The sequence below is a fragment of the Rhipicephalus microplus genome, chromosome X (assembly GCF_043290135.1).
Source record: "Rhipicephalus microplus isolate Deutch F79 chromosome X, USDA_Rmic, whole genome shotgun sequence".
NCBI lineage: Eukaryota > Metazoa > Arthropoda > Arachnida > Ixodida > Ixodidae > Rhipicephalus > Rhipicephalus microplus.
The window spans coordinates 4,159,487-4,181,439 of record NC_134710.1 but is presented as its reverse complement, the minus strand read 5'-3'; the positions used below and the strand labels follow the sequence as shown (position 1 = coordinate 4,181,439).

General features: G+C 45.6%; 1 protein-coding gene across 6 annotated transcripts in view; it reads right to left on the bottom strand.

Annotated features, from left to right (window-relative positions):
* Positions 1-21,953, bottom strand: part of LOC119175625 (solute carrier family 15 member 1) — a 441,245-nt gene that overhangs the window by 114,849 nt on the left and 304,443 nt on the right. For all 6 annotated transcript variants that reach the window (XM_037426528.2, XM_075881704.1, XM_075881703.1 and 3 more), the window contains one exon: positions 1,533-1,623. In XM_037426528.2, coding sequence (XP_037282425.2) covers positions 1,533-1,623 — 91 coding nt within the window. The remainder of the gene's footprint in view (positions 1-1,532; positions 1,624-21,953) is intronic.

The following is a 21,953-nucleotide window of genomic DNA, read 5'->3' as shown; positions in this document are numbered from 1 at the left end:
AGAGAAAAAATACACAGAGTGCCAGCACGAACTGATCAAGATTTTATATATATATATATATATATATATATATATATATATATATATATATAATGAGATCTAACAGACAAAAATGCCAAGGAATGTATAGGGGTAGTTATTAGAACCAATGTACCAATGTAATGTAAATAGGAGAAAGCAAAAGTGGGTAAAAAATAACCTTCCACGAGTAGGAATTGAACCTCGACCTTCGAATAACCCGTTCGGTGCTCTAACCACTGAGCTATCACGGCGGCCGTCCACCCATCCACTTTATTGGGTTTACATGTGAATATAAACGTGGGAGTGCGTCAGTGCCGTCGGTATATATATATATATATATATATATATATATATATATATATATATATATATATATATATATATATATATATATATATATATATATATATATTGACGGGCCTGTTAGCGGCGACAGACCCTGATGGTTGGTGAAATTCAGCTGAGGGAGCCTATTAGTTTTATTATTTATTCGGTGCTTACAGCGCCAGAGGCAGTAGAGAAGGTGGAGAAAAGGTTTACAGCAAGTCTGGAGAGCTCAATATTTGTGATACATAAAGCAGGGACAATCTTAACAACAACAATAGCTGGAGCAGATTGACCACATACGTAATTCAAAGCAGTATACAATGAATGTAAAAAGGACACACACACACACACGCACTTCCAGGTTTAGTCACTTCAACAACAAGTCTATATGATTGCTATTGCCATAAAATGATTAAGCGACTACCACGAAAGTGTGCTTTACTTGGAATATATGCGGCGGAAATGTTTGCCAAAAGATGGACCAGCCATCGACATTCTCAAAGCAAGAAGGATTGCCGAGTGCTGTAAAGTACGGGAGTAAGTCTTCCAAGTTTTTCCTTTTTCTATTCTCGAATTCCTTTATTCTCGAAACCAAGAGTCCAGCAACTTAAATTGAACGTTTCAACAAAGTGCTTGCTTAAAATAATACCTAAGGGAGTACCATCTAACTTGAATAACGACTGCACTTTGGCCCCGTAGAAGTCAACAGGTTCTTGTAGAAGGCCTGGGGCTATTTCAACTTGAGGCCTTGCATGAACGCCATGATGAGAGCTACACTAAACATGTAATTGAGATGAGTGTTCGCGCTTTAAAAGCACGACAACTTTTTCTGCGGAGTATTTCTCCGTCGAGAAGGAAATCGAGTGCTACGAATCCGTCTCCTGCCTCGCTTGAAGCTTCACCCGCAGGAATCGAAAGAAATCTTTTTTACATTAGTATTTGTCCTACCTAATTACGTTGCAATCGCAACGCTTTTATTCCTGGTCGGATTGTTTTAAAGTCCTTTCCTGACAAGACAGCTTTTCGTCCCAATATCCGCTTGTGGCTCTTTTTTGCACAGAAGTGTGTGCCCATGTCTAGGCTCCAGCTTCACTATGTTATCGTAGTGGGTGACTTCAAGCTGATACGACATTTGAAGAAGACAAATTGGAACAGTTAGCAGCACTGTTAATTTTTGTACCCACCTCGCAGAATTGGTGTTATGAATGTCGACAGCAAGCTTCCAGCGTTGATGGAGAGGTAGAAAAGCGAGAAGAACTGCTCCAACTGTCTCTCCTATAATGAAGAAAAATTAGCACACTTACAATACATCGATTATTCATTGTGGTAAGCCATCAGCGCTTTAGCCGACGACAATGAAGTTGGATCACCATAGCTCTATGCACCACTTGCGTCGTATAGATAGAGCTCCTCATTGGAGACTGCTCTGCCGCACTGGGCACATCTATCCTGCACGAGCTCTTTGTTGCAGTGAATACCTCAGCAGGTACAGATTATCCACAGCATATTGTCATCAAAATCGCCCGACTCGTAGGGACAAACGACTCCAAAAGTCCGCGATATAGACCAATTGACCGCTCAGCTGAACTCACCCAAAGATGACCGACAACGCAGCCTGTCACTGGAGCGAAGCCGCAGCCGTGGCGGGTCACCGAGTAGCCACCGTGGCATGTGCGGTGCAGACTTGCCAGCGTGACCAACCTTAAACTCACATTATTGCATGCTAATGTGAGGAAACAACACTATAAACTAATATTCTTGGTCCACAAAAAAGGACTTCGTTCAATAGAACACCCTAAACGCCTTGTTTCTAAAGTACACAGAACTTCTATTTCAAGAACAGAAAATCATAGAGATTCACAAAATGAACAAAGATAAGCTACTGGGAACATACCAAAAATGCTACATTATAGAAAGGACAGAACTATTTGAATTAATAACAAACATTGAAGCAAATAAAATTTTCTATACTTCCTGGTATCGCCCTTCGTATCAAGTTCCTTTTTCACGTACCCATTATGAGAAAAAATGATTATGTACTCACAACCACAGTGAATGAACTCGACCAAACACATACCTAACATTCTTAATAAAAAGTTACGAGATCTTTTTATACAAATGATTTGGAACAGCTGATGATTATGTGCAGTAGTTTATAACGTACATTTTTTTTCTTGTTCATTATGCACTGTTTTTTTATGAGCTGCCTTTGCAATTTGCTTTTTTATTGCAACACTGTCGAAAAAATATTTTATAAAAATTTGGCATATTCACATACCTTGGGAATATAATTATGCGAAGCTTGTGGAAGGAAGGTGACCGTGTTGCAAATTTTTTATTTCATCATCTTAATCATCATCATTAGCCTGACTACGTCCACTGCAGGACAAAGGCATCTCCCATGCTCTGCCAGTCAACTCGGTCCTGTGCTTGCTGCTGCCACTTAATACCCGCAAACTTCTTAATCTCATCCACCCACCCAGTTTTCTGTCTCCTACTAACCTGCTTGCATTTCTAGGAATCCAGAGATTTACCCTTATTCACCAGCAGTTGTCCTTCCTACGCACTAGATGCCCGGCCCATGTCAATTTCCTCGTCTTGATTTCAGCTATGATATCCTTAACGCCGGTTTGTTCCCTGATCTACCATGCTGTCTTCTTCTCTCTTGAGGTTACGCCTATCATTTTCCTTTTCATCGCTCGCTGTGTCGTCCTGAATTTAAGCTGATCCCTTTTCGTAAGTATCCATGTTTCTGCTGCATCGCTAAGTACCGGGAGATGCAGCTGTTATATACCTTCCTCTTGGGGGATAGTGGCAATCTACCAATCACGATTTGAGAGTTCTTGCCAAGTGTGCTCCAAACCATTCTTATTCTTCTAGTTACTTTAATCTCGTGGTTCAGCTCCGTGGTTATTACCTGTATTAAGTAGACGTAGTCATTTACAACTTCAAGTGCACTATTACCTATCTCGAAGCACTGTTCTCTTCTGAGGGTGTTGTACATAACTTTCGTTTTCTGAAGATTAACTTTAAGATCTACCTTTCTGCTCTCCTTGTCTAACTCCGTAATCATGAGTTGCGATTCGTCCCCTGAGTTACTCATCAACGCAATGTCATCGACAAAGCGCCGGTTACTGAGGTACTTTCCGTTAACTCTTATCCTTAACTCTTCCCATTCTAGGCTCTGAAAACCTTCCGTAAGCACGCAGTAAATAGCAGTGGGGAGATTGTATCCCTCTGCCTTACACCCTTTTTGATTGGTATTCTATTGCATTCTTTATGAAGCACTATGGTAGCAGTTGATCCCCTGTAGATTTCTTCCAGGATGTCTATATATGCTTCATCAACGCCCTGATTTCGCAGTGTCTGCATGACTGCTGATATTTCTATTGAATCAAATGCCTTCTCGTAATCTATGAAGGCTATATACAGTGGTTGGTTGCATTCTAAGCATTTTTCTGTTACCCGATTGATAGTATGAATGTGATTGATTGTTGAGCATATAGCGTGTTCAAAATCCTGCTTGTTCCTTTGGTTGATTGAATCCTAATGTTGTCTTAATTCTGTTAGCAATTACCTTTGTAAATAGCTTGCATAAGATGAAGAGCAAGCTGATCAGCTTGTAATTACTCAAGTCCTTGTCATCTTTTTCTTATGTATTAGGATAATTTTAGCATTCATCCACAATTCTGTTACTCTTCCTGTGAGGAGACACTTCGTAAAGAGGAAGGCTAGTTTTTTTTTTAGCACAATCTGTCCTCCGTCTTCAGCAGAACTGGTGTTACCGGGTCCTCACCAGCAGTTTTGCGTCTTTGCATTCCCTCCAAGGCTTTTCTGGCTTCTTCTATCATTACTGGTGAGATTGCATCTGGGATACTACTAGTTTTTATATTAAGGTCGTGGTTGTGCCGGCTACTGTACAGCTCTCTCTAAACCTCCTCCACTATTTCAACTATCTATCTGTATTGGTAGTTACTTTGCCTTCCTTGTCCCTCAGTGCATACATCTGGTTTCTACCTATCCCAAGTTTCCTCTTCACTGCTTTGACGCTTCCTCCTTTTGGCGGCTGCATTTCCGATGAAGGCGGAAATGTTGTAAGCATATGTGCTCAGATTTGGGTGCACGTTAACGAACCCCAGGTGGTCACAATTTCCAGAGTCCTCCACTACGGCGTCTCTCATAATCATACGGTGGTTTTGGGACGTTAAACCGCACATATCAATCAAACCAATCAGCTTCCTTTGTTGTTCGGCACGTGTTCAACTCTCTCCGTGTTATACCTTTTTACATCAGATACCTCACGCTTATTAGTCAACTTTGAAAGCTCTGCCAACTATTTTGTCTATTGCACTTGAGGCTTTCATGCTTTGACGCTTCTTAATCAGGTTCTTCGTTTCCAGCTTGCCAGTGTCTTGTTTAACTATTTTACCTCCAACTTCCACTGCACACACACTCCGTAATGATACTCGTCAGATTATCGTTCATTGCGTCAACGCTAAGGCTGGTTTTCTTGATAAGAGCCGAGTACCTGTTCTGAAGCGAGACTCTGAATTCCTGAAAATTTACATTTAGTGACACGTTATGAAATGACGCTCAATGTACGTACAAATGTTGCACGCGTAGACGTATATGTTAAACAGTTGCAGATGTTGATATAACCAACTTGCGATTGCGCAACTCAGCCAACAGAAACATGAGTATTAGCAACACCAGAAGTGATAAGCTGATATGAAGCGCTGGTGCTCGCGAAAATGGTAGCTCTGGACACTGCTAAATGAATGAACTTCAGCGTTTATCCCCGCCACGGTGTTCTAGTGGCTAAGGTACTCGGCTGCTAACCCGCAGGTCGTGGGATTAAATCCCGGCTGAGGCGGCTGCATTTTCGATGGAGACGGAAATGTTTTAGGCCCGTTTGCTTAGATTTGGGTGCACGTTGAAGAACCCCAGGTAGTCGAAATTTCCGGAACCCTCCACTAGGCATCTCTCATAATCATATGGTGGTTTTCGGACGTTAAACTCCACATATTGTCATCAACTTCAGAGTTTAGCGCCTAACTACAATAGGTGGACAGCGAAATCGTGGCTCACGCAAAGGATTGTGGGCAACGGTGCCCGTCTGCATAGAAGTCCGGTTCGAGGTGTGACGTCGTAGGAGCATTGTTACCCGCTCCGTCACGTTCTGCATGTTGCACGCAGCACTCGCGGTGCCCTTTTATCACAAATTGCTGCATAATACTTTGGAGTGCAACGCATCTTAGTTGAATAACGAATGCAGTCACTACGATATAGTGATAACCTTGCGAACGGTCTTTTCTGTTCAAGCGTAATGTAGCACCGGACACAAGTTTGTTGTTTGTAGCAAAGCGTTTTATCGCGCATGTCTTCTCACAGACAAAACATCAGCGCATCGTAGCATTACGAAATATCAGCCCCTTTGATTGCATGTTGCTCACCTGTAAAATTATTTGTTTCCTTTTTTTTGCTGCTAAGATACTATACTGAATTCGACATAGTGAATGGCAATAGTAAACTGTTCCTTACTCTAAAGATGAAATGCGCGCTTGTCATTTTGTTGCTTCTTTTACGCCTTTTCATCTCACGCCCCGCCGCGGTGGTCTAGTGGCTAAGGTACTCGGCTGCTGACCCGCAGGGCGCGGGTTCGAATCCCGGCTGCGGCGGCTGCATTTCCGATGGAGGCGGAAATGTTGTAGGCCCGTGTGCTCAGATTTGGGTGCACGTTAAAGAACCCCAGGTGGTCGAAATTTCCGGAGCCCTCCACTACAGCGTCTCTCATAATCATATAGTGGTTTTAAGACGTTAAACCCCACATATCAATCAATCAAATCATCAATCAACCTTTTCATCTCATTTCGCGTGAGATGTTATTTCCTCACGCACTCGGACATTTTGTTTTAACGCATGGGAAATTATACGCACTCAGCATACAGAATACAACCTATCGGCACTTCAAGCCTGCAAGTCGGACATAATACGGGCACCATACGTCCACAATACCACCAATAACCCTCTTCACACTCAGCTGTTTCCATAAGTTTGGCAGACAGACGGTGATGCTGGATATGCAATGCAAATACACGATAACGTCGTACTTGAGGAAAGTACGCGTACTTACGTTGTCATCATACGTACATTGACATTTGGGTGTTTGATGTGGGAGTGATTTTCAAGTGGTCATCGTTCCCTCTCGAAAATACTAAGTCGAGAGGGTTTTGCAAAACGTTACCACGTGTTTCAGAAAATAGCCGTATGCTGACCTCGAAACCCGACTCTTACCATTCTTCATGTTTGTCCATTTTCACTTCTGGCTTTTCGTTGAAATGCGCGAAATATCGTTTATCCAATCGCAAAAAGATTTGAGCACAAACACTGAACAAGCGGCAACAAACGCGTTAGAGATGTGCTCATGTTTTCTCCCCGATTACACTGCGCAGCAGGCCGGCACTTTCAAGCACTACTAAGGGTAGACCTCGAACCGGAGGTAGCGTAGCAGACGACACACCATTTTGCTATCCACCTATTGACATTAACATGACGTGATGGCTGTATCATAAAATTACATACGTAATGTTTTTTTTAAAGTTTGATAGCCAGCACTGCCACCACAATTGACATCTCACGAACATTACGCGACCTGTTTCAATGGTAGTTTCGCGACCTCGCGTTGCTCTGTGGTAGAATACTTGATTGTCACGTAGAATGATGGGGCTTGATTCCCGCTGGAACCCTGACTTTTATACTTTGCATTAGTCAGGTCTAGTCTGTCAATGTGAGCTTCTTCTTAACGCAGACGCGTTAAAAATTACTCATGGGGGATCTCGCCGTTCCTGGGTATGTCCATCACCCGTGACACATACCCGCGTACCAGTGGCACATACCCGCCCGCGTCCATGTGCCTCTGTCTGCCGGAAAGTGTTTGACGACGTATGCGATAGGATTTCACCATTATTAATATCTTGACCAGCGCGTCTTACTATTGAAACCAGCTTACCGTCCCATAGTAATTTCGGTTAACGTCAAGTTAAGGGAGTGTGATGTGTGGTGCGCGTTCAAAGTGCGCGCCTTCGAAAAGTGCGCGTCACGGAAAAAAAAAAACAAAAGGAGAAATACCAGAGTGCACGTGCGGTGATGCTTAAACAAGAATGACGACGTTAAAGAGCGTCAAGCACGAGGATGCGTGGCAGGACGTGAAGTAAACAAAAGGTAAAACATCCAATGGGCAGCGAACACGGAGATTTCAAGGCCCAATGGCTTGACACCACGAAACAGTAGTATCTCCAATGAGAACGAGACAAATGGGCCAGAGCTGAAGCAGGAGCCTGGGGAGACCAGAGCAAGGGAAATTCGAGGCAGGCAGTGCAAGCGGAAGGTCGTCACCGGACCGGGCGCTGAAGATGGGCCGTTGGGTTCCGGACCCGAGCCTACAGGACTTCCACCGGCCGGGGCCTCCTGCTGTCGGGTTCCCGCTCCAAAGGACCGTGGCCATCCGGTCCTGAACTCCTTTCCAGGGCCTGCGGACTTTGGTTCCGGCAGGCGAGCTACAGCCGTCGGGCTCCGGGCCCGAGCTGTGCACCCAGCTGCTTGACTAGGTCGACCCTAGTTCCCGGACGCGTCGCCACCAGCCTGCGTTCTCCCGTCTCCGACGTGTCCACGCTCCTCAAGCCGAAACCATCACGATTTGGTAGGGCTTTTCGTCGCCGCCAGCGAGCATCGGTACACGCCGTCGCCACCATTACAGCAGCAACGTTTTGGTGAGATCGAACTTGCTCTCTTCCCTGCACCGCCGAATCACCGCGTCAGAACTGCATCATGTAGCTGTGACTTTCCGTCGGCAGTTTCGGGACTTTAGATGTTTGTTTTCCTTCTAAAACCCGCTTTTAGCCAGCTACTCATTTCTTGTAGTTTGTGTTTGAGTTTTGCTTCAGTTCTGCAGTAAATGTTTAGGTGTTGTTTGTTAAGCAAACGGCTTTGTCCTTATTAGAAAAACTCTCCGGGGCTCAACCAGGAGAAACAAATCAGCAACAAGAACCCGCATCACAAATTGGCGTCCGCGACAGGACAAAGTCGTTTGTTTTTCCAGTAGATTTTTTGACGCGGTTAACACGATGACGAACACGTGGGAGTTAATTGAGTTGGCGGATAAAATGGGACTGACGGGAGCGGAGTTTAGAGTATGGTACGAGGAGCGGATGGAGAGGGAGCGTGAGCAACGGGCTGCAGAACGAAAGGCGGCGAAGGAAAAGCTTGAATTGGTGCTTAGAGCTAAGAAGGAGGAGCTAGAGCGCGTAACGCGTGAAAATAAAGTGTTGCTAGAGCGTCAGACACGCATACTGAAGCAGCAGCTCCAATTAGAGAGGGTGGACTTCGAGCGGCGACTCGAGCTTGCGATGGCGAAAAGGGGGCAGCTGGCGATGCAGAAGGTCGAGCAAGCGGTGAATGTTTGCTCCGATAGCAGCGTTTGCTGGAGGGAAGTCGATTCCTGCAAGGTTGGCCTCGAGCCTCGCGACAGCCTTACTTCGGAGCGAGAAGCTCAGATAGAGGAAGGCAGAGAGGTGGACAGCCAAGAAGGCAGGAGTCATGAGGAGTTTGTTGAAGCGACGGAAAGCTTCTCTGGCTGGGAACATATTACTTCCGTTAGCTGCTTGGGGACCTCTGAGAGGCCAAGCACCTATGAAGAAGAGCGCCTGGATATGGGCGACCTAGAAGCTGTGGAAAATGTTGTGGAGCAAAACTTCGATAGCAGGGAACGAAGAAGCTCCATTCAGAATGAGGTGTGTATCAGAACGTCTCAGAGGCCGAGCACATTTCGGGAAGGGGTAGGGCTACCTCTCAATAGCTCCATGGAAGGAGCGCTAGAACGTCATTGGGAAGATGGCAGCGAATGCCATGAAGGCTCTGATATAGTGGCCACTGATTGTTTTGTACCGACAGAGGTAGCAGCAGGCACCACGTCAATGGTCCTAGACCATACGTATATCTCACTCAGAGAGAGAGGGGATTCTAGTTCACAGGATAGCGTAACTGCTATTTGTCCGAGAAAACACGATGGGAGTGCTGAAGCACTCTTCAAAATAAACAGTATCGAATCGGAGGTGGGCTCGATAGTAGGTATGGAGAATGCCAGACAGGGTCTTGAACCTGAGAACGTGATTGGTTTTGAACCTATAATTAAGTCCACTCAAGATGAGCTGTATAATGACCGAGCACAACGGCATCCCTTCTCAAGAATCCAGGAACCTCACACGCTTGTCGGAGCGTTTGGGCTTGCTGAGGGCACCCCGAGCTTGTGTTCATTAGATGGTGAACTAAAAGAAAGCATTTGTGTGAGAGATTGTGGCATTTGGACATTCGTGTCTCAGTGCGTTTCGTGTCGACGCCGACGGCTCGAGACCGCGCCCTGTTCCTCTGTGACCGGTAAGCGTTCATGTGGCCGGCGGGGGCGCAGACACGCGTTTCAGCGAAAGTGCATAAAAGCATGTTTGCCACAGTTACTTTCGAAACGTGCGAGAAGGGCAGTGCGTCTGGTTTGGGACGCGATAACCTGAGTGTAGGGTTAGAAAACCGGTAGCTCTTTCTGGACTTCGACTTTTAGATGCGGACACAAGTAGCTTTGTCCATAGTCGATTTTGTAGTAAAAAGGTTTATTCCGGGTTTCAGAACTTTTAAATGCAATTGGGTGAATCTAAAGTTTAAGTGTGGACATTTGGACGATGTAGCGAACTGTAGCCCGGTGATGTGTTGAACTGCGTGGTGCAAATATGTGGTTTAATTGTGACGTAGTGCAGAACGCGCACTCATCGGCAGTTTTTTTTTCTAAAAAAAAAAAACTTGAATAAAAGGGGGGCGTATGTGATGTGTGGTGCGCGTTCAAAGTGCGCGCCTTCGAAAAGTGCGCGTCACGGAAAAAAAAAAAAACAAAAGGAGAAATACCAGAGTGCACGTGCGGTGATGCTTAAACAAGAATGACGACGTTAAAGAGCGTCAAGCACGAGGATGCGTGGCAGGACGTGAAGTAAACAAAAGGTAAAACATCCAATGGGCAGCGAACACGGAGATTTCAAGGCCCAATGGCTTGACACCACGAAACAGTAGTATCTCCAATGAGAACGAGACAAATGGGCCAGAGCTGAAGCAGGAGCCTGGGGAGACCAGAGCAAGGGAAATTCGAGGCAGGCAGTGCAAGCGGAAGGTCGTCACCGGACCGGGCGCTGAAGATGGGCCGTTGGGTTCCGGACCCGAGCCTACAGGACTTCCACCGGCCGGGGCCTCCTGCTGTCGGGTTCCCGCTCCAAAGGACCGTGGCCATCCGGTCCTGAACTCCTTTCCAGGGCCTGCGGACTTTGGTTCCGGCAGGCGAGCTACAGCCGTCGGGCTCCGGGCCCGAGCTGTGCACCCAGCTGCTTGACTAGGTCGACCCTAGTTCCCGGACGCGTCGCCACCAGCCTGCGTTCTCCCGTCTCCGACGTGTCCACGCTCCTCAAGCCGAAACCATCACGATTTGGTAGGGCTTTTCGTCGCCGCCAGCGAGCATCGGTACACGCCGTCGCCACCATTACAGCAGCAACGTTTTGGTGAGATCGAACTTGCTCTCTTCCCTGCACCGCCGAATCACCGCGTCAGAACTGCATCATGTAGCTGTGACTTTCCGTCGGCAGTTTCGGGACTTTAGATGTTTGTTTTCCTTCTAAAACCCGCTTTTAGCCAGCTACTCATTTCTTGTAGTTTGTGTTTGAGTTTTGCTTCAGTTCTGCAGTAAATGTTTAGGTGTTGTTTGTTAAGCAAACGGCTTTGTCCTTATTAGAAAAACTCTCCGGGGCTCAACCAGGAGAAACAAATCAGCAACAAGAACCCGCATCACAGGGAGTGATCACGAGAGCACCCACATGTAACGGCTAGATAGATAGATGGATGGATAAATACGTAGATAGGCACAAAAAGTGCTTGCAGTACGCGAAGAAATGCTTTGTAAATAATAGCGTTGTATGTAAAATGAGAAGGTTTAGGGATATTTTTCGTCCTGTCACTGCTGCTCTACGAATGAAAAAAAGCCTTCTCAATCTGCGCACGTGCAGGTTTTTTTCTCTAGTTCCATATTTTCGCCGCAAGTACGCATTCGAATTTTTCTAAATATTCAGTTTTCTGTGAAATTAACATAGGACATTGCATACGTTTATACAGGAAAGCTAGAGCTAAGTGGATGGCAGCCTTCCAGCGCGCTTATTTTTATTCCAATCACTAAAGAAAAAGCTACAGTTCAGCTCGCCGATCTTTTCGATTGATGACCTAGCTGCACGACAGTGATGCAACAAGTTTCGTTGTTTTATTTGACAAAAGTGTTTTTTTAACGAATAATGTACGCTGCTTCCGTCACTCTACAAGAACGCTAGAAAAGCACTCAAGATAATTTAAAAAAAAAAGACCAAAATGACGCTTTGCGTGAAATTGTACGACATAACTGTGAGACCCGCCGTCTGGATTAATTCTGACCATCTTGATTCTTGAAAATGAACCCCAAGTATAAGTGTGTATAAATTTCACACAATGTTAAAATTGCGCACGGTGACTCAAATTTCATCACCTCCGTTTTGTTCCGTTTTCTTTTACCTTTAAAGATTAACTTAAGTGAGGAAGAGTCAGCGTTTACCAGACAAAAATATTTCGCTGTAGTGGGACCAGGACCGTACCTTAAAGGTCATCTCAAGCACACTTAATCATCATGGCATAACCGATGAGCAGAACCACCACAGTTAGACATCTAAGAGCAATGAAATTAAAACTCCGTTTATCACTGAGTCGCTAAAATGCTGCATTCACATAATAATTAATACTCCTCCTGTTTCGAATGGCGCCAAGGGCACTTTACGATGTGCTTCAACAACAAAGTGACAACTAGCGCGACATGATCGTGGCAAACGGAGCGCAATACAATGCTACACAGAACTCTCGGCAAGTGACCTTATTGCAGTGCATATAAAGCCGAGCAAGGCTAAATGCGCCTGTAGAACGTGCTTGGATCAAGCACGAGCACTTAAACTTGCCCAAACAGCGGGATAAACCGTTCTTTGAAGATGCGAATATGATAGTGTATTGTGGCTAGCAGACGACGCAGGAAGCAACACACTAAATGCGCGCTTCAGCCAGTGGCCACCAGGCGGCAATTACGCTCTGGGAGAATACTTTAAAACAATACTGAGGTACATTGCATACATCTTTGTTACTATATTTGTTGCACATAAAACATACTTCCTTATGTATGGGTGGTGAATAATTGTTGCAAGAGCCAGTATATAGTCATGCACTTTCTCTAGGGAAATGTTCAAAATATATTTTATTGAATTCGCACTTGATATTCGTGATTACAATGGGCCTGTAACATGAAAATTTCTTACAGCAAGCTGTAACACAACGCTATTCACCACATTTTTACAGTTCTTCAGCCGAGGCTCCGGACATTTGTGGCGATTCATTACAGCTGTGTTACACAGTATGCACTCAACAGCGTATCCCGCAGGAGTACGGCCCCTGGAGTGGGTTCAGTTTTAGCGAGCCGCAGGGCCGCGTTGACCGTCTCCTCGCCGAGGCTCCGAGCGCAGCATGGGAAGTACACAGTACAAACAAGTCAAAACAATTTATTGCCTGCGGCAACACCAAGATCGCAGCGCAGCGCCCGTTGCAAAAGACCGCGGGAAAGTAAACGAGGCTTATGTACGCCACGGCCGAAACGTACAACACAAAGGGTGCCACGAGCACGTCTCCATAGGCAAAGTGATTCACGGTGATACGACGCTGAGGGAAACGGGCCTTAGCGACTCTGCGTTTGATAACCACCACAAATGTCCTTCATGTGTTGCCAATGTCACGCGCGTTCTTGTAATCGTTTTGTCAATGCCGCTAACAAGCCCTCTACACTGTCTTCGTGCCATGGCCGCCGTAAGGCGAGCTCAGAGCAAACTTGTCTGCCCAAAAAACTGGGATCCTCCTGCATAGCACCCAAGGCCAGCAGGCTTTCTATAGCCGATATAACCACCTCGCCGACCATTTCAGCGAATCGGGATGGGCCTACCGAGGCCGTTCCCTATGTTGGCTGGCGGCAACAAAGGATCGTTGTAGCTGTGGTTGCCACTGTCTTTCGAGTAAGTTTCGCCAAGCGACGAGTGAAACATCCCCAAAAGTCGCATTTTTCTTCAAATTTCGCCAAAAATGTCACCACTCTACATATGCGTAGCATGCCTATTTATAGAGATTGCTAATTATGTATAGCCCCGATGACAACGATACCGTCCGTCACCCCTTGATTATATTGACATTTTTAAAGGGACCTGAAACACTTTTTTAAAATAACCATGGAATGGATACACCACGAGAACTATTCGCCTTGCGAATTCAACGCTGTGAATATTTAAAGAATCCGTTCAGTACGAGCGGAGTTACAAATTTGTCGCACGCTGCAAAAGCACGCATTCTTTCTTCTCTCGTCCCGACGAAAGCGCTGTCAGCTAAGCAGGAAGTGACGGCAGAGGCAAAAAAAAAAAACAAAAAAAAACGTCACGCACGCCTCGTGACCTTGACCATTGTTTTTTTTTTCTTCGAACATGCGGATTTTCCTCTGTGAAGCAGTCTCCTGCGGCGATTCTTGTAACGACCAAGCGCGACATGTTAAAATTAGCCAATGGCCGATAGATGGCATTCTACGAGTAATTTTTGACCGTCTTCAGCATTTATCGAGAAAAGAGAAAACAATTTTTAACTGATTTCGATAAATAATTGCGAATTCTAGGCTGCGTGCTGTGCTAGAATATTTAGCTCGCGTGTTCTCGGGAGCCCCTACTACCGATCGGTAGCGTTTTCTGACCATGCTCAAAATGTGTTGCAGAAGCCCTTTAATGATAGTTGCACCACCCGCTTCACCACGGTAGCACTCACTCAGAAAGGACGTGCGTGCACCATCGACGTCCCCGAATGCTAGCACCTCATATGAAAAATTTGCAACGGTTTTAGTTGCAGCGGATACAGGATGAAGTCATCACTACAACAAGAGAGGGGTAGCGTGCATAGCCTTCTTACAAATTTCGAGAATTTGATTGAGTGGAATGATGTGTTTGAGAACCAAACAAGTTAATTACAAAACAAAGGTACTAAACTTGAAAGTAGGGCGTTACCCCCCTCATTCACGTAACACATTTTATGTGCGGTCATGCTTACGCTAAACATTCGCCTCAGTGTACTTTGTGAAGGCTGTCCAAAGAAGCCGACTTCTCGGCCGACCCTAAAAGAAGTTTAATAACAAAATTACACTCAACATAAAAAATTAAGGGGCACTACAGCCGGGAAAAAAGTCGACAATCTATTTACTACAGTTGAAGCTGTGGTCGGAACACGTGGCCTAACCATCACCTAGGTACTTCAGAAGCCAAATTTAAGAAGCATAAAGCTAGCTCTTAAGCACCTAAAAAACTTAGTACGCACCACCACCTCACGGCACGCGAGAAGTCCACTGACCTAAATTGTGCTTGGATGTTGCTGGTGGATGCACCAGTGCGCCAGTGCCTATAGGATCTTGGTGAACTGAGGAGATACACACGAGAAACAGGACAGACGTGCTGAATGGCGCGTAAAGTGAACTTAAAACTAAAAGATTAAGAAAATGTTTCACCTATTCGTTTTGAATACGCTGAGGATATATTACATAACTGTGTAGAAACCTAAGTCGAAAATCGCCAAAAAAGATCGGCATGCCGCCAATCTTGACTTGAGGTCGTCACAGGCCTCTAAAATTCGCCAATTTGGCTAAAAGTAGCCACCTGTGGCAACCCTGGTCGTATCTATCGCCTACCTTCACCGCTATGCCAAAACAAAGTGCCTGCATAAAGGCACTGCCATAGAGGTAGTTTTTTTTTAATGCGGAAGTTTGCCCTACGGCATCAATACATACTAAATAAAATTATGGAGCTTAGTTTCCTCCATAGAGTCCAGGAGGAACCTGTAGTTCGGACCATAAATTTATTGCTGCAAGTCAGGCGGCCTGGTGTGCTGGAGTTCTGCACGCCGCAGATGGCATCAGACGAGCCTCTTGAAGCCCAGGGCATGTCCACAATAGGTGTTTAAGGTCTGCTTCCCGCACCGGTGTGGGACAGAATGGGCAGCTTGAGGTTGTGTCGGTGTAGCCCCCCTTCGCGCGGACAGAAGGTGTCACAGCTGCCCTCACGCGAACCCTTTCGGAGCGATGCCTGCTCTTGACGAGTGTCCACTCGGGAAGTAATGACAGCGCCGAGGTATGAGAGCTCGCCTGGTGCGCCGAAGATTTTCTTTGTGAACGTCCGCAGTGTCAGAAGGCGGTAGCAGGGGCAAAAGTAAGGGGTACATTACAGTTCTTTGTTGAGAACATCTTCCTTCATCACTGCGCCATACAAATTCTCATCAGTTACAGAGGCTCTTTACTGCACATTGAAACCAAGATACCTTGGTATATAGCCAGAAAAGACACCACCACTCTACCACCTACCCACCACAAATCACTGGTCTCACCGAGCACCTTAAGATCATAGCTGATATGCTGGCCATATGTCGATGTTGAGCAAAAGATGTGGAACAAAGGAGTGGGATGACATCCTTTAATACGTCACCTTCACACACAGCACAGCTGTCCAAAAAACCACGTAGATGACGCCATACAAGCTGTTCACGAAAGGAATCTTGTAACCGACGTGGAATACGCAGACGTGAATTCGCAGCTTCAGCACGCAGATGAACCTCAATAATTGGCCCAGCTACTAATGAAGAATCAACAGACGACCGGCAGCCACCATTACAATCTTTGACACAACGCTTCATGGACCCGATGACCATGGGCTGATACGCCAACTTGAAAAACTTGGGCGATACTTCAGGTTATGGAAGCTTCTAGGTCATTCCGTACAGCGTTACGGGCTCTCAACGGCACCCTGCGAGACCTGAAGCGGGGGGGGGGGGGGGGCGTAGGCAAAACTTTTTTTCAAGTCACCTCTTTGATCTGATGGGGGGACCGGGTAGGCGCTCTGCATGTCATGTGTAACATGTGAAGCAGTTTACTCAGTACCACAATCATGTGACGATAAATACATCGGCCAAACAGGCGCTGCCTTAATGGAGGGATAAAAGAGCACCAATAGAATGTGCACGAAGCAATACAGGGACACATTGGAATTCACTGCTGAGATTCTAGATGCTTGCTTTTGTTTCATCAATGTAAAGTAATAAAAAGCACTTGTCACAAATTACCTAACAAATAATAAAAGTGAATTTTATAGCATGAGCTCGCATCATAGGTATCAGCGCCCCTTCGTTGACTTTATCGGAACATGAAGTGTCCTTACTTAATCAGGCCAACCGTGCATGAAACATTGGTCTGTCACGCTATGATGATGTTGTCCGATGCTGGCGTTACGTTCATGTGTTTTTGTATGCTTACGCAAGTGTGCATATTTGATGTAATTAGCCAACAAAGTTCAATTGGCAATTCTCCGCTTTTGCGTTGGTCAACTCGGCCGTTTTTTTCCTGTAATGTGCTCTATCAGTTCAAGTACGACGAACCCACTCCCAGTCTTGGACACTTGTAGTCTCTTTCTGTTCTTTGCGTGGAAGCCATAGTGGAAGTCGCGGACAACAAACAAAGGTATAATTACTTGTGCCTGCTAATTATGGTCGACAACGCATGCGTAGCTGCTCTACCATAGTGTCATCGCTCAACGCGCTGCTCAGACAGACGACGCCCACGAAGTTTTCAGTTTCACCTTGAAAGCCATCGCCGACGCGTCTCTCATCGCAAGCCCCGACGTCACTCATGGTGAATGCCTGAGACGCCGCTGTCGGAGTACCGTGTTCGACGGAGGACGGCAGCTGTTTGAGAAAGCTTTCGCAGACATCAGTACAACAATTTCGGTTGCAAACTGCTTGCATATTTGCATCTTAACCGAACATAATCCACCCAATTACGCTTCAGCCTTTACCAGTTCTGTCCGTTATCCACGTTAGAATTGCAAATCTTTGCCGAAATGTAGCCGGATGGACCAGTTTTTGCGCATTGGCGTCATTTGCGTGATTCGCGCAGCAGTGACACCACTGCCAACATATATATACAGAAGCTTGCCGCGGAAAAAGGATTGATTGATGAATTGATTGATTGATTGATATATATGTAGGGTTTAACGTCCCAAAACCACCATATGGTTATGAGAGACGCCGTAGTGATGGGCTCCGGAAATTTCGACCACCTGGGGTTCTTTAACGTGCTCCCAAATCTGAGCACATGGGCCTACAACATATCCGCCTCCATAGGAAAAGCAGCCGCCACAGCCGGGATTCAAATCCGCGACCTGCGGGTCAGCAGCCGAGTATTTTAGCCACTAGGCCACCGCGGCGGGACCCGCGGAAAAAGGAAGTAACTGACGCTAAGGAGTGTCACGTTTCTGAGAAGTAACTGATTTAGTAATTATGCCGGGACATCAAAGGCACACTCACGCAAGGGTTTCCGCGCGCATGGATATAGTAAGCTTCACTGATCATACCTGGTTACAAAAAAATGCTCTTTTCAGGGACCATCTTAAAAGTAAAAAGAAAGCTTGATGACAGAATTGGTGTTCCCGTTTTGTTCATCGCAAAAAACAGGCTCGCAGTGCAGTCGCAAAGTCAACGAGGGCCACAAGATACGTGAAAAAAAAAAAATCTGAGAAAAAGCGCAACAAAATGTTGGTCGAATGCGCCTGTGTTGTAGAAACTCTCTTCGCGCACATGGAAGACTTTTTGCCTACGCATGTAGCACTTTAGTTTGTTTTATTTATAAGGGAGGTAAGAACGGTGGCGCAACGAAGAATATTAAAAAGGTGTGACTCTTGTAAACACGGACTAAAAGAAGGCGCACGGACCATACGCCTCTGTGCCATTAGTCCGTGTTTACGAGCGCTACCTTTTTTAGAACAAAATTTCTATTCCCCAAGAATCACAACTTTTAACAACAAGAACAAACGCTGGACTTTCAACTGTGCACAGTTGCGTGCGTGTTTACGTTCATGATGTGGGACTCCGTCTTCGAAGCTCATGGTGCACCAACTGGCCCAACTGCTGGCTTCTATAAGAAGAAAGTAGTCAGCACACCACAAATGCTGACTAGTGTGCTGACTTATACAAGTGTGCGTTTTCAAACAAATCGTCAGTTGGAAGCCAGCGCTTGCCTTTGCTCCCTTATTTGCCCGCTGTGCACTCTTGCGTGGTTTCACAACAAACCGTCATTCTCTCGGATTCGCTAGTGCAGCAACTTTGTCGTAGTGCTGATGAGCCCCGCTGAAAGGGGCTGCCGGAAAGGAGGAAGGGAAAGAAAAACGAAAAAAGAAGAAGGTGAGCCACTTTTCCACTGTAAGCAAAAATTAGCCGACATGGAAGTTTTTTCACCGTATGAGACCTTAAGACTCCCCTGCCCCCTTAATTTATTGCTCGTAGCGGAGTGAACTCGGCACATGTCGTCGCAAAATACCCCTTGCTTGATGAGGGAGTTTATGAACGACATGACCTCGTTGAATTCCCCGAGGAGTTTCAGATCTCGTGGCTAAAACCCCCCTATGGGAGTTTGAAAAAACCTTTTTTATCGTGGCGTGCGTGCGCGCATGTGTGTGTACGGGAAACTATACAACGCCGGTGTGAAACAATCAGTGCCTTGTGTGGGTGAGCGTGCGAGCACCTGTCAAGAGAAATTGAAATTATCAGCGCAGCGAAGGTTTGCAACAGCCTGTTGATGTTTAGTGTGAACGTTTTAAGGTATTTGGCATCGTTGAACAGCGCTAGACAACAGCCCGATTTCTAACGAAACGCTGCAAAGAACTTGCTCCAAAGTGCCGAGTTACAATGATTTGCGAGAAATAATTTCATTGGCAACAAAAATAAGCTGTCGCGATCGTCAGTGGTTGCTTCTGGAGTTTCACCTTGTACAACTTCGAAGCGATCCAAAGTAGGGTTTGCTCGACCTCGGGAGCTTGCAAGCTCGCCGGCGGCCGGTGTTAGAGATGCGCCGGCGACGCGCTTGCCCCGACCGCCGGCGACGCCCTCACTGCGACCCCTGGCACCACCGGCGACGGTGGTTTCTGGGAGTATCACTGGTATTTAACCGGCGGCAGCGGTATAAGGGCCGTGCTACGCCGTCGGTATCAAGCCAGCGGCGGGGCGAGCCACTGCCCCACCGGCCGCCGTGGCGAGCTCTACGAGCTGGCACCAGCCACCGGCGCAGCAAAGAATGCGAGGCGCTTTTTTTTTTCTTCTAAAAGAGCTTAATGGAGAAACTGAAACTAGGATAAATTTCACTAGGACGCAATGCATGCCTAAGTATCTTGCATTTCTAGAACAGTTTTATTCAAAATTGGGCTATTCGTTATTGTAACATGAGTTCAAAAAAAAAACTGTTTCTAATCAAAAACGACCAAAATTCTCCAACTGTTTCAATCAAAGTGACCCACAGTAATTAAACCAACACTACACTAACAAACATGATAAAAAACAACATGGTTCCACCCAAAATGTTTCATTTGTGTCTTAGTTGCTTTGTTATCAAGTTTACATTCCGAAATTGCGTTTTCTAGCCTGAGTTAGCACTTACTGAAGGGCATGATGTTGAATGACAAAACTCAATTGTAAACAGTAAAAGGCTGACTTGCCCACTTCTTTTTGCATCTTAGTGATTCTTTTCAACTTTAGCGCAACAGTTTCTTGTCCTCCGTTCCCTTCGATGGGGTATATTTAAAATAAAATAAGCATAAAATAAAGACGTTTGACGTCTATCTATTCCTAAATAAAAAGAATAGGTCAGAAATGGCATGACATAATACTAACTGGAATAATTTTCAAGACATTTAATCGATGTCAAGAACAACAAAACACTGATTACAGTCCAGAATGGTGCATTTTTTGTCCAGAGAGACAATTCGCTCTTCAAGTATAGTAATCGCCATTACGCCCATGCGTCGAAGCACGGCATCAATAGAAGCACGAGAATGATGTCAATTCTATCGCAAAATATTGCTATACCGTATGTTCGAACCGTTTTACACTTATTTTACAAGCTGAATCATGCCGAAAGAAAATATTTTAATCTATATGGGCCAAATACAAACTTTACTCCAGAATACTGATGATAGTTGATTGTGTATATTTTAGCCACAATATAGATTTGTGGTATTTAGGGAGAAGAACATACAGGAAAAAGTTGTTTGAGCAGGCTCAACCATATTGTCAGTAGAAAGAAAGTGCGTTTTTATCAGTTTTGTTTAAAATGCATTTGATCCTTTTAGAAAAAAGTTTGACGCAAAGGCGAAGCAATGAACGCAGTAGGTGACGCACAGAATCGCAACCAGACCGAAACGTGCCCTGGATTTCTCACGCACAATTAACGCACGAAACGTATACTCACAAGTACTGATGAAGGCGAATAAGCGTCTCATTTGTTACTTCGCTCTGTCTGAAAAGCGCGCACTTTTTGCAAGCGCAGACTGTGCAACGATTGCAGTGACCTTTGTAACTACAACAGAATTGTTCCGTTGAAGATACCCCCAACCGCGAGATAAGGGCGCGCGAGTGTGCATTCAGGGGCTTTACGAACACTTACTCTCCTCCGCGAGGCAAAGTACGCGTGGAAGATGAGGGCGCGCGCCACCGCATGCTCATTGCGCCATCTTGCTGGTAATACTGAAAACACAATAACACCCCCCCCCCCCGAGATACCCATCATCAGTGGTAAGTGGTGGTAGATATAAATGGCTTGCCGTTTGCACGTTATCCAAGTTCGATTGCGCACGCCGGAGTCTTTTATTGATTTAAATCTTTCTTGCGTCTTCATATATATATATATATATATATATATATATATATATATATATATATATATGTGTGTGTGTGTGTGTGTGTGTTTGTGTGTGTGTTGTAAAAAACTTGTTGGGCTAGTTGGTACAGCATTTCTAGAAGTTAATTCGAGCACGAACACACGACACGATCACTCACACACGCACACACCCAGGCGCTGTGTGTGTAAAAAATAATGACGACGTAAACTTCCCTGCAGCAAGAATTTCGTGATCACTAGCCATCTTTCATCGTATTGCCGTGCCGTACTCTTGAGTGTTATATCGGTCGAACGCGGTGTAGCGGCGGTGTTGCAGTTTTTCGCCGGTGCAGCTGAATGCGCACCGTTGAAGTGTTCATGCACGGCCACTCGGACTGTGAGTACGATTTACTGTATTATAAGGATTCACACACAGTACTGCTACTGAAAATTCAGTTTATGCGACTGTGCACCAGCTGATAATTAGGTTCCGCTATAGTTAAAAAAAGCTTCCAATGTTAGACGATTTTAGGATAAAAAGCATGTGTGTTGATGCGGTTCCATCAGGCCACCACATATTTACACTTGCGCCGTGAATCTATATGGCTTAATTATTCGTATCCCGGCTGCGGCGGCTGCATTTCTGATGGAGGCGGAAATGTTGTAGGCCCGTGTGCTCAGATTTGGGTGCACGTTAAAGAACCCCAGGTGGTCAAAATTTCCGGAGCCCTCCACTACGGCGTCTCTCATA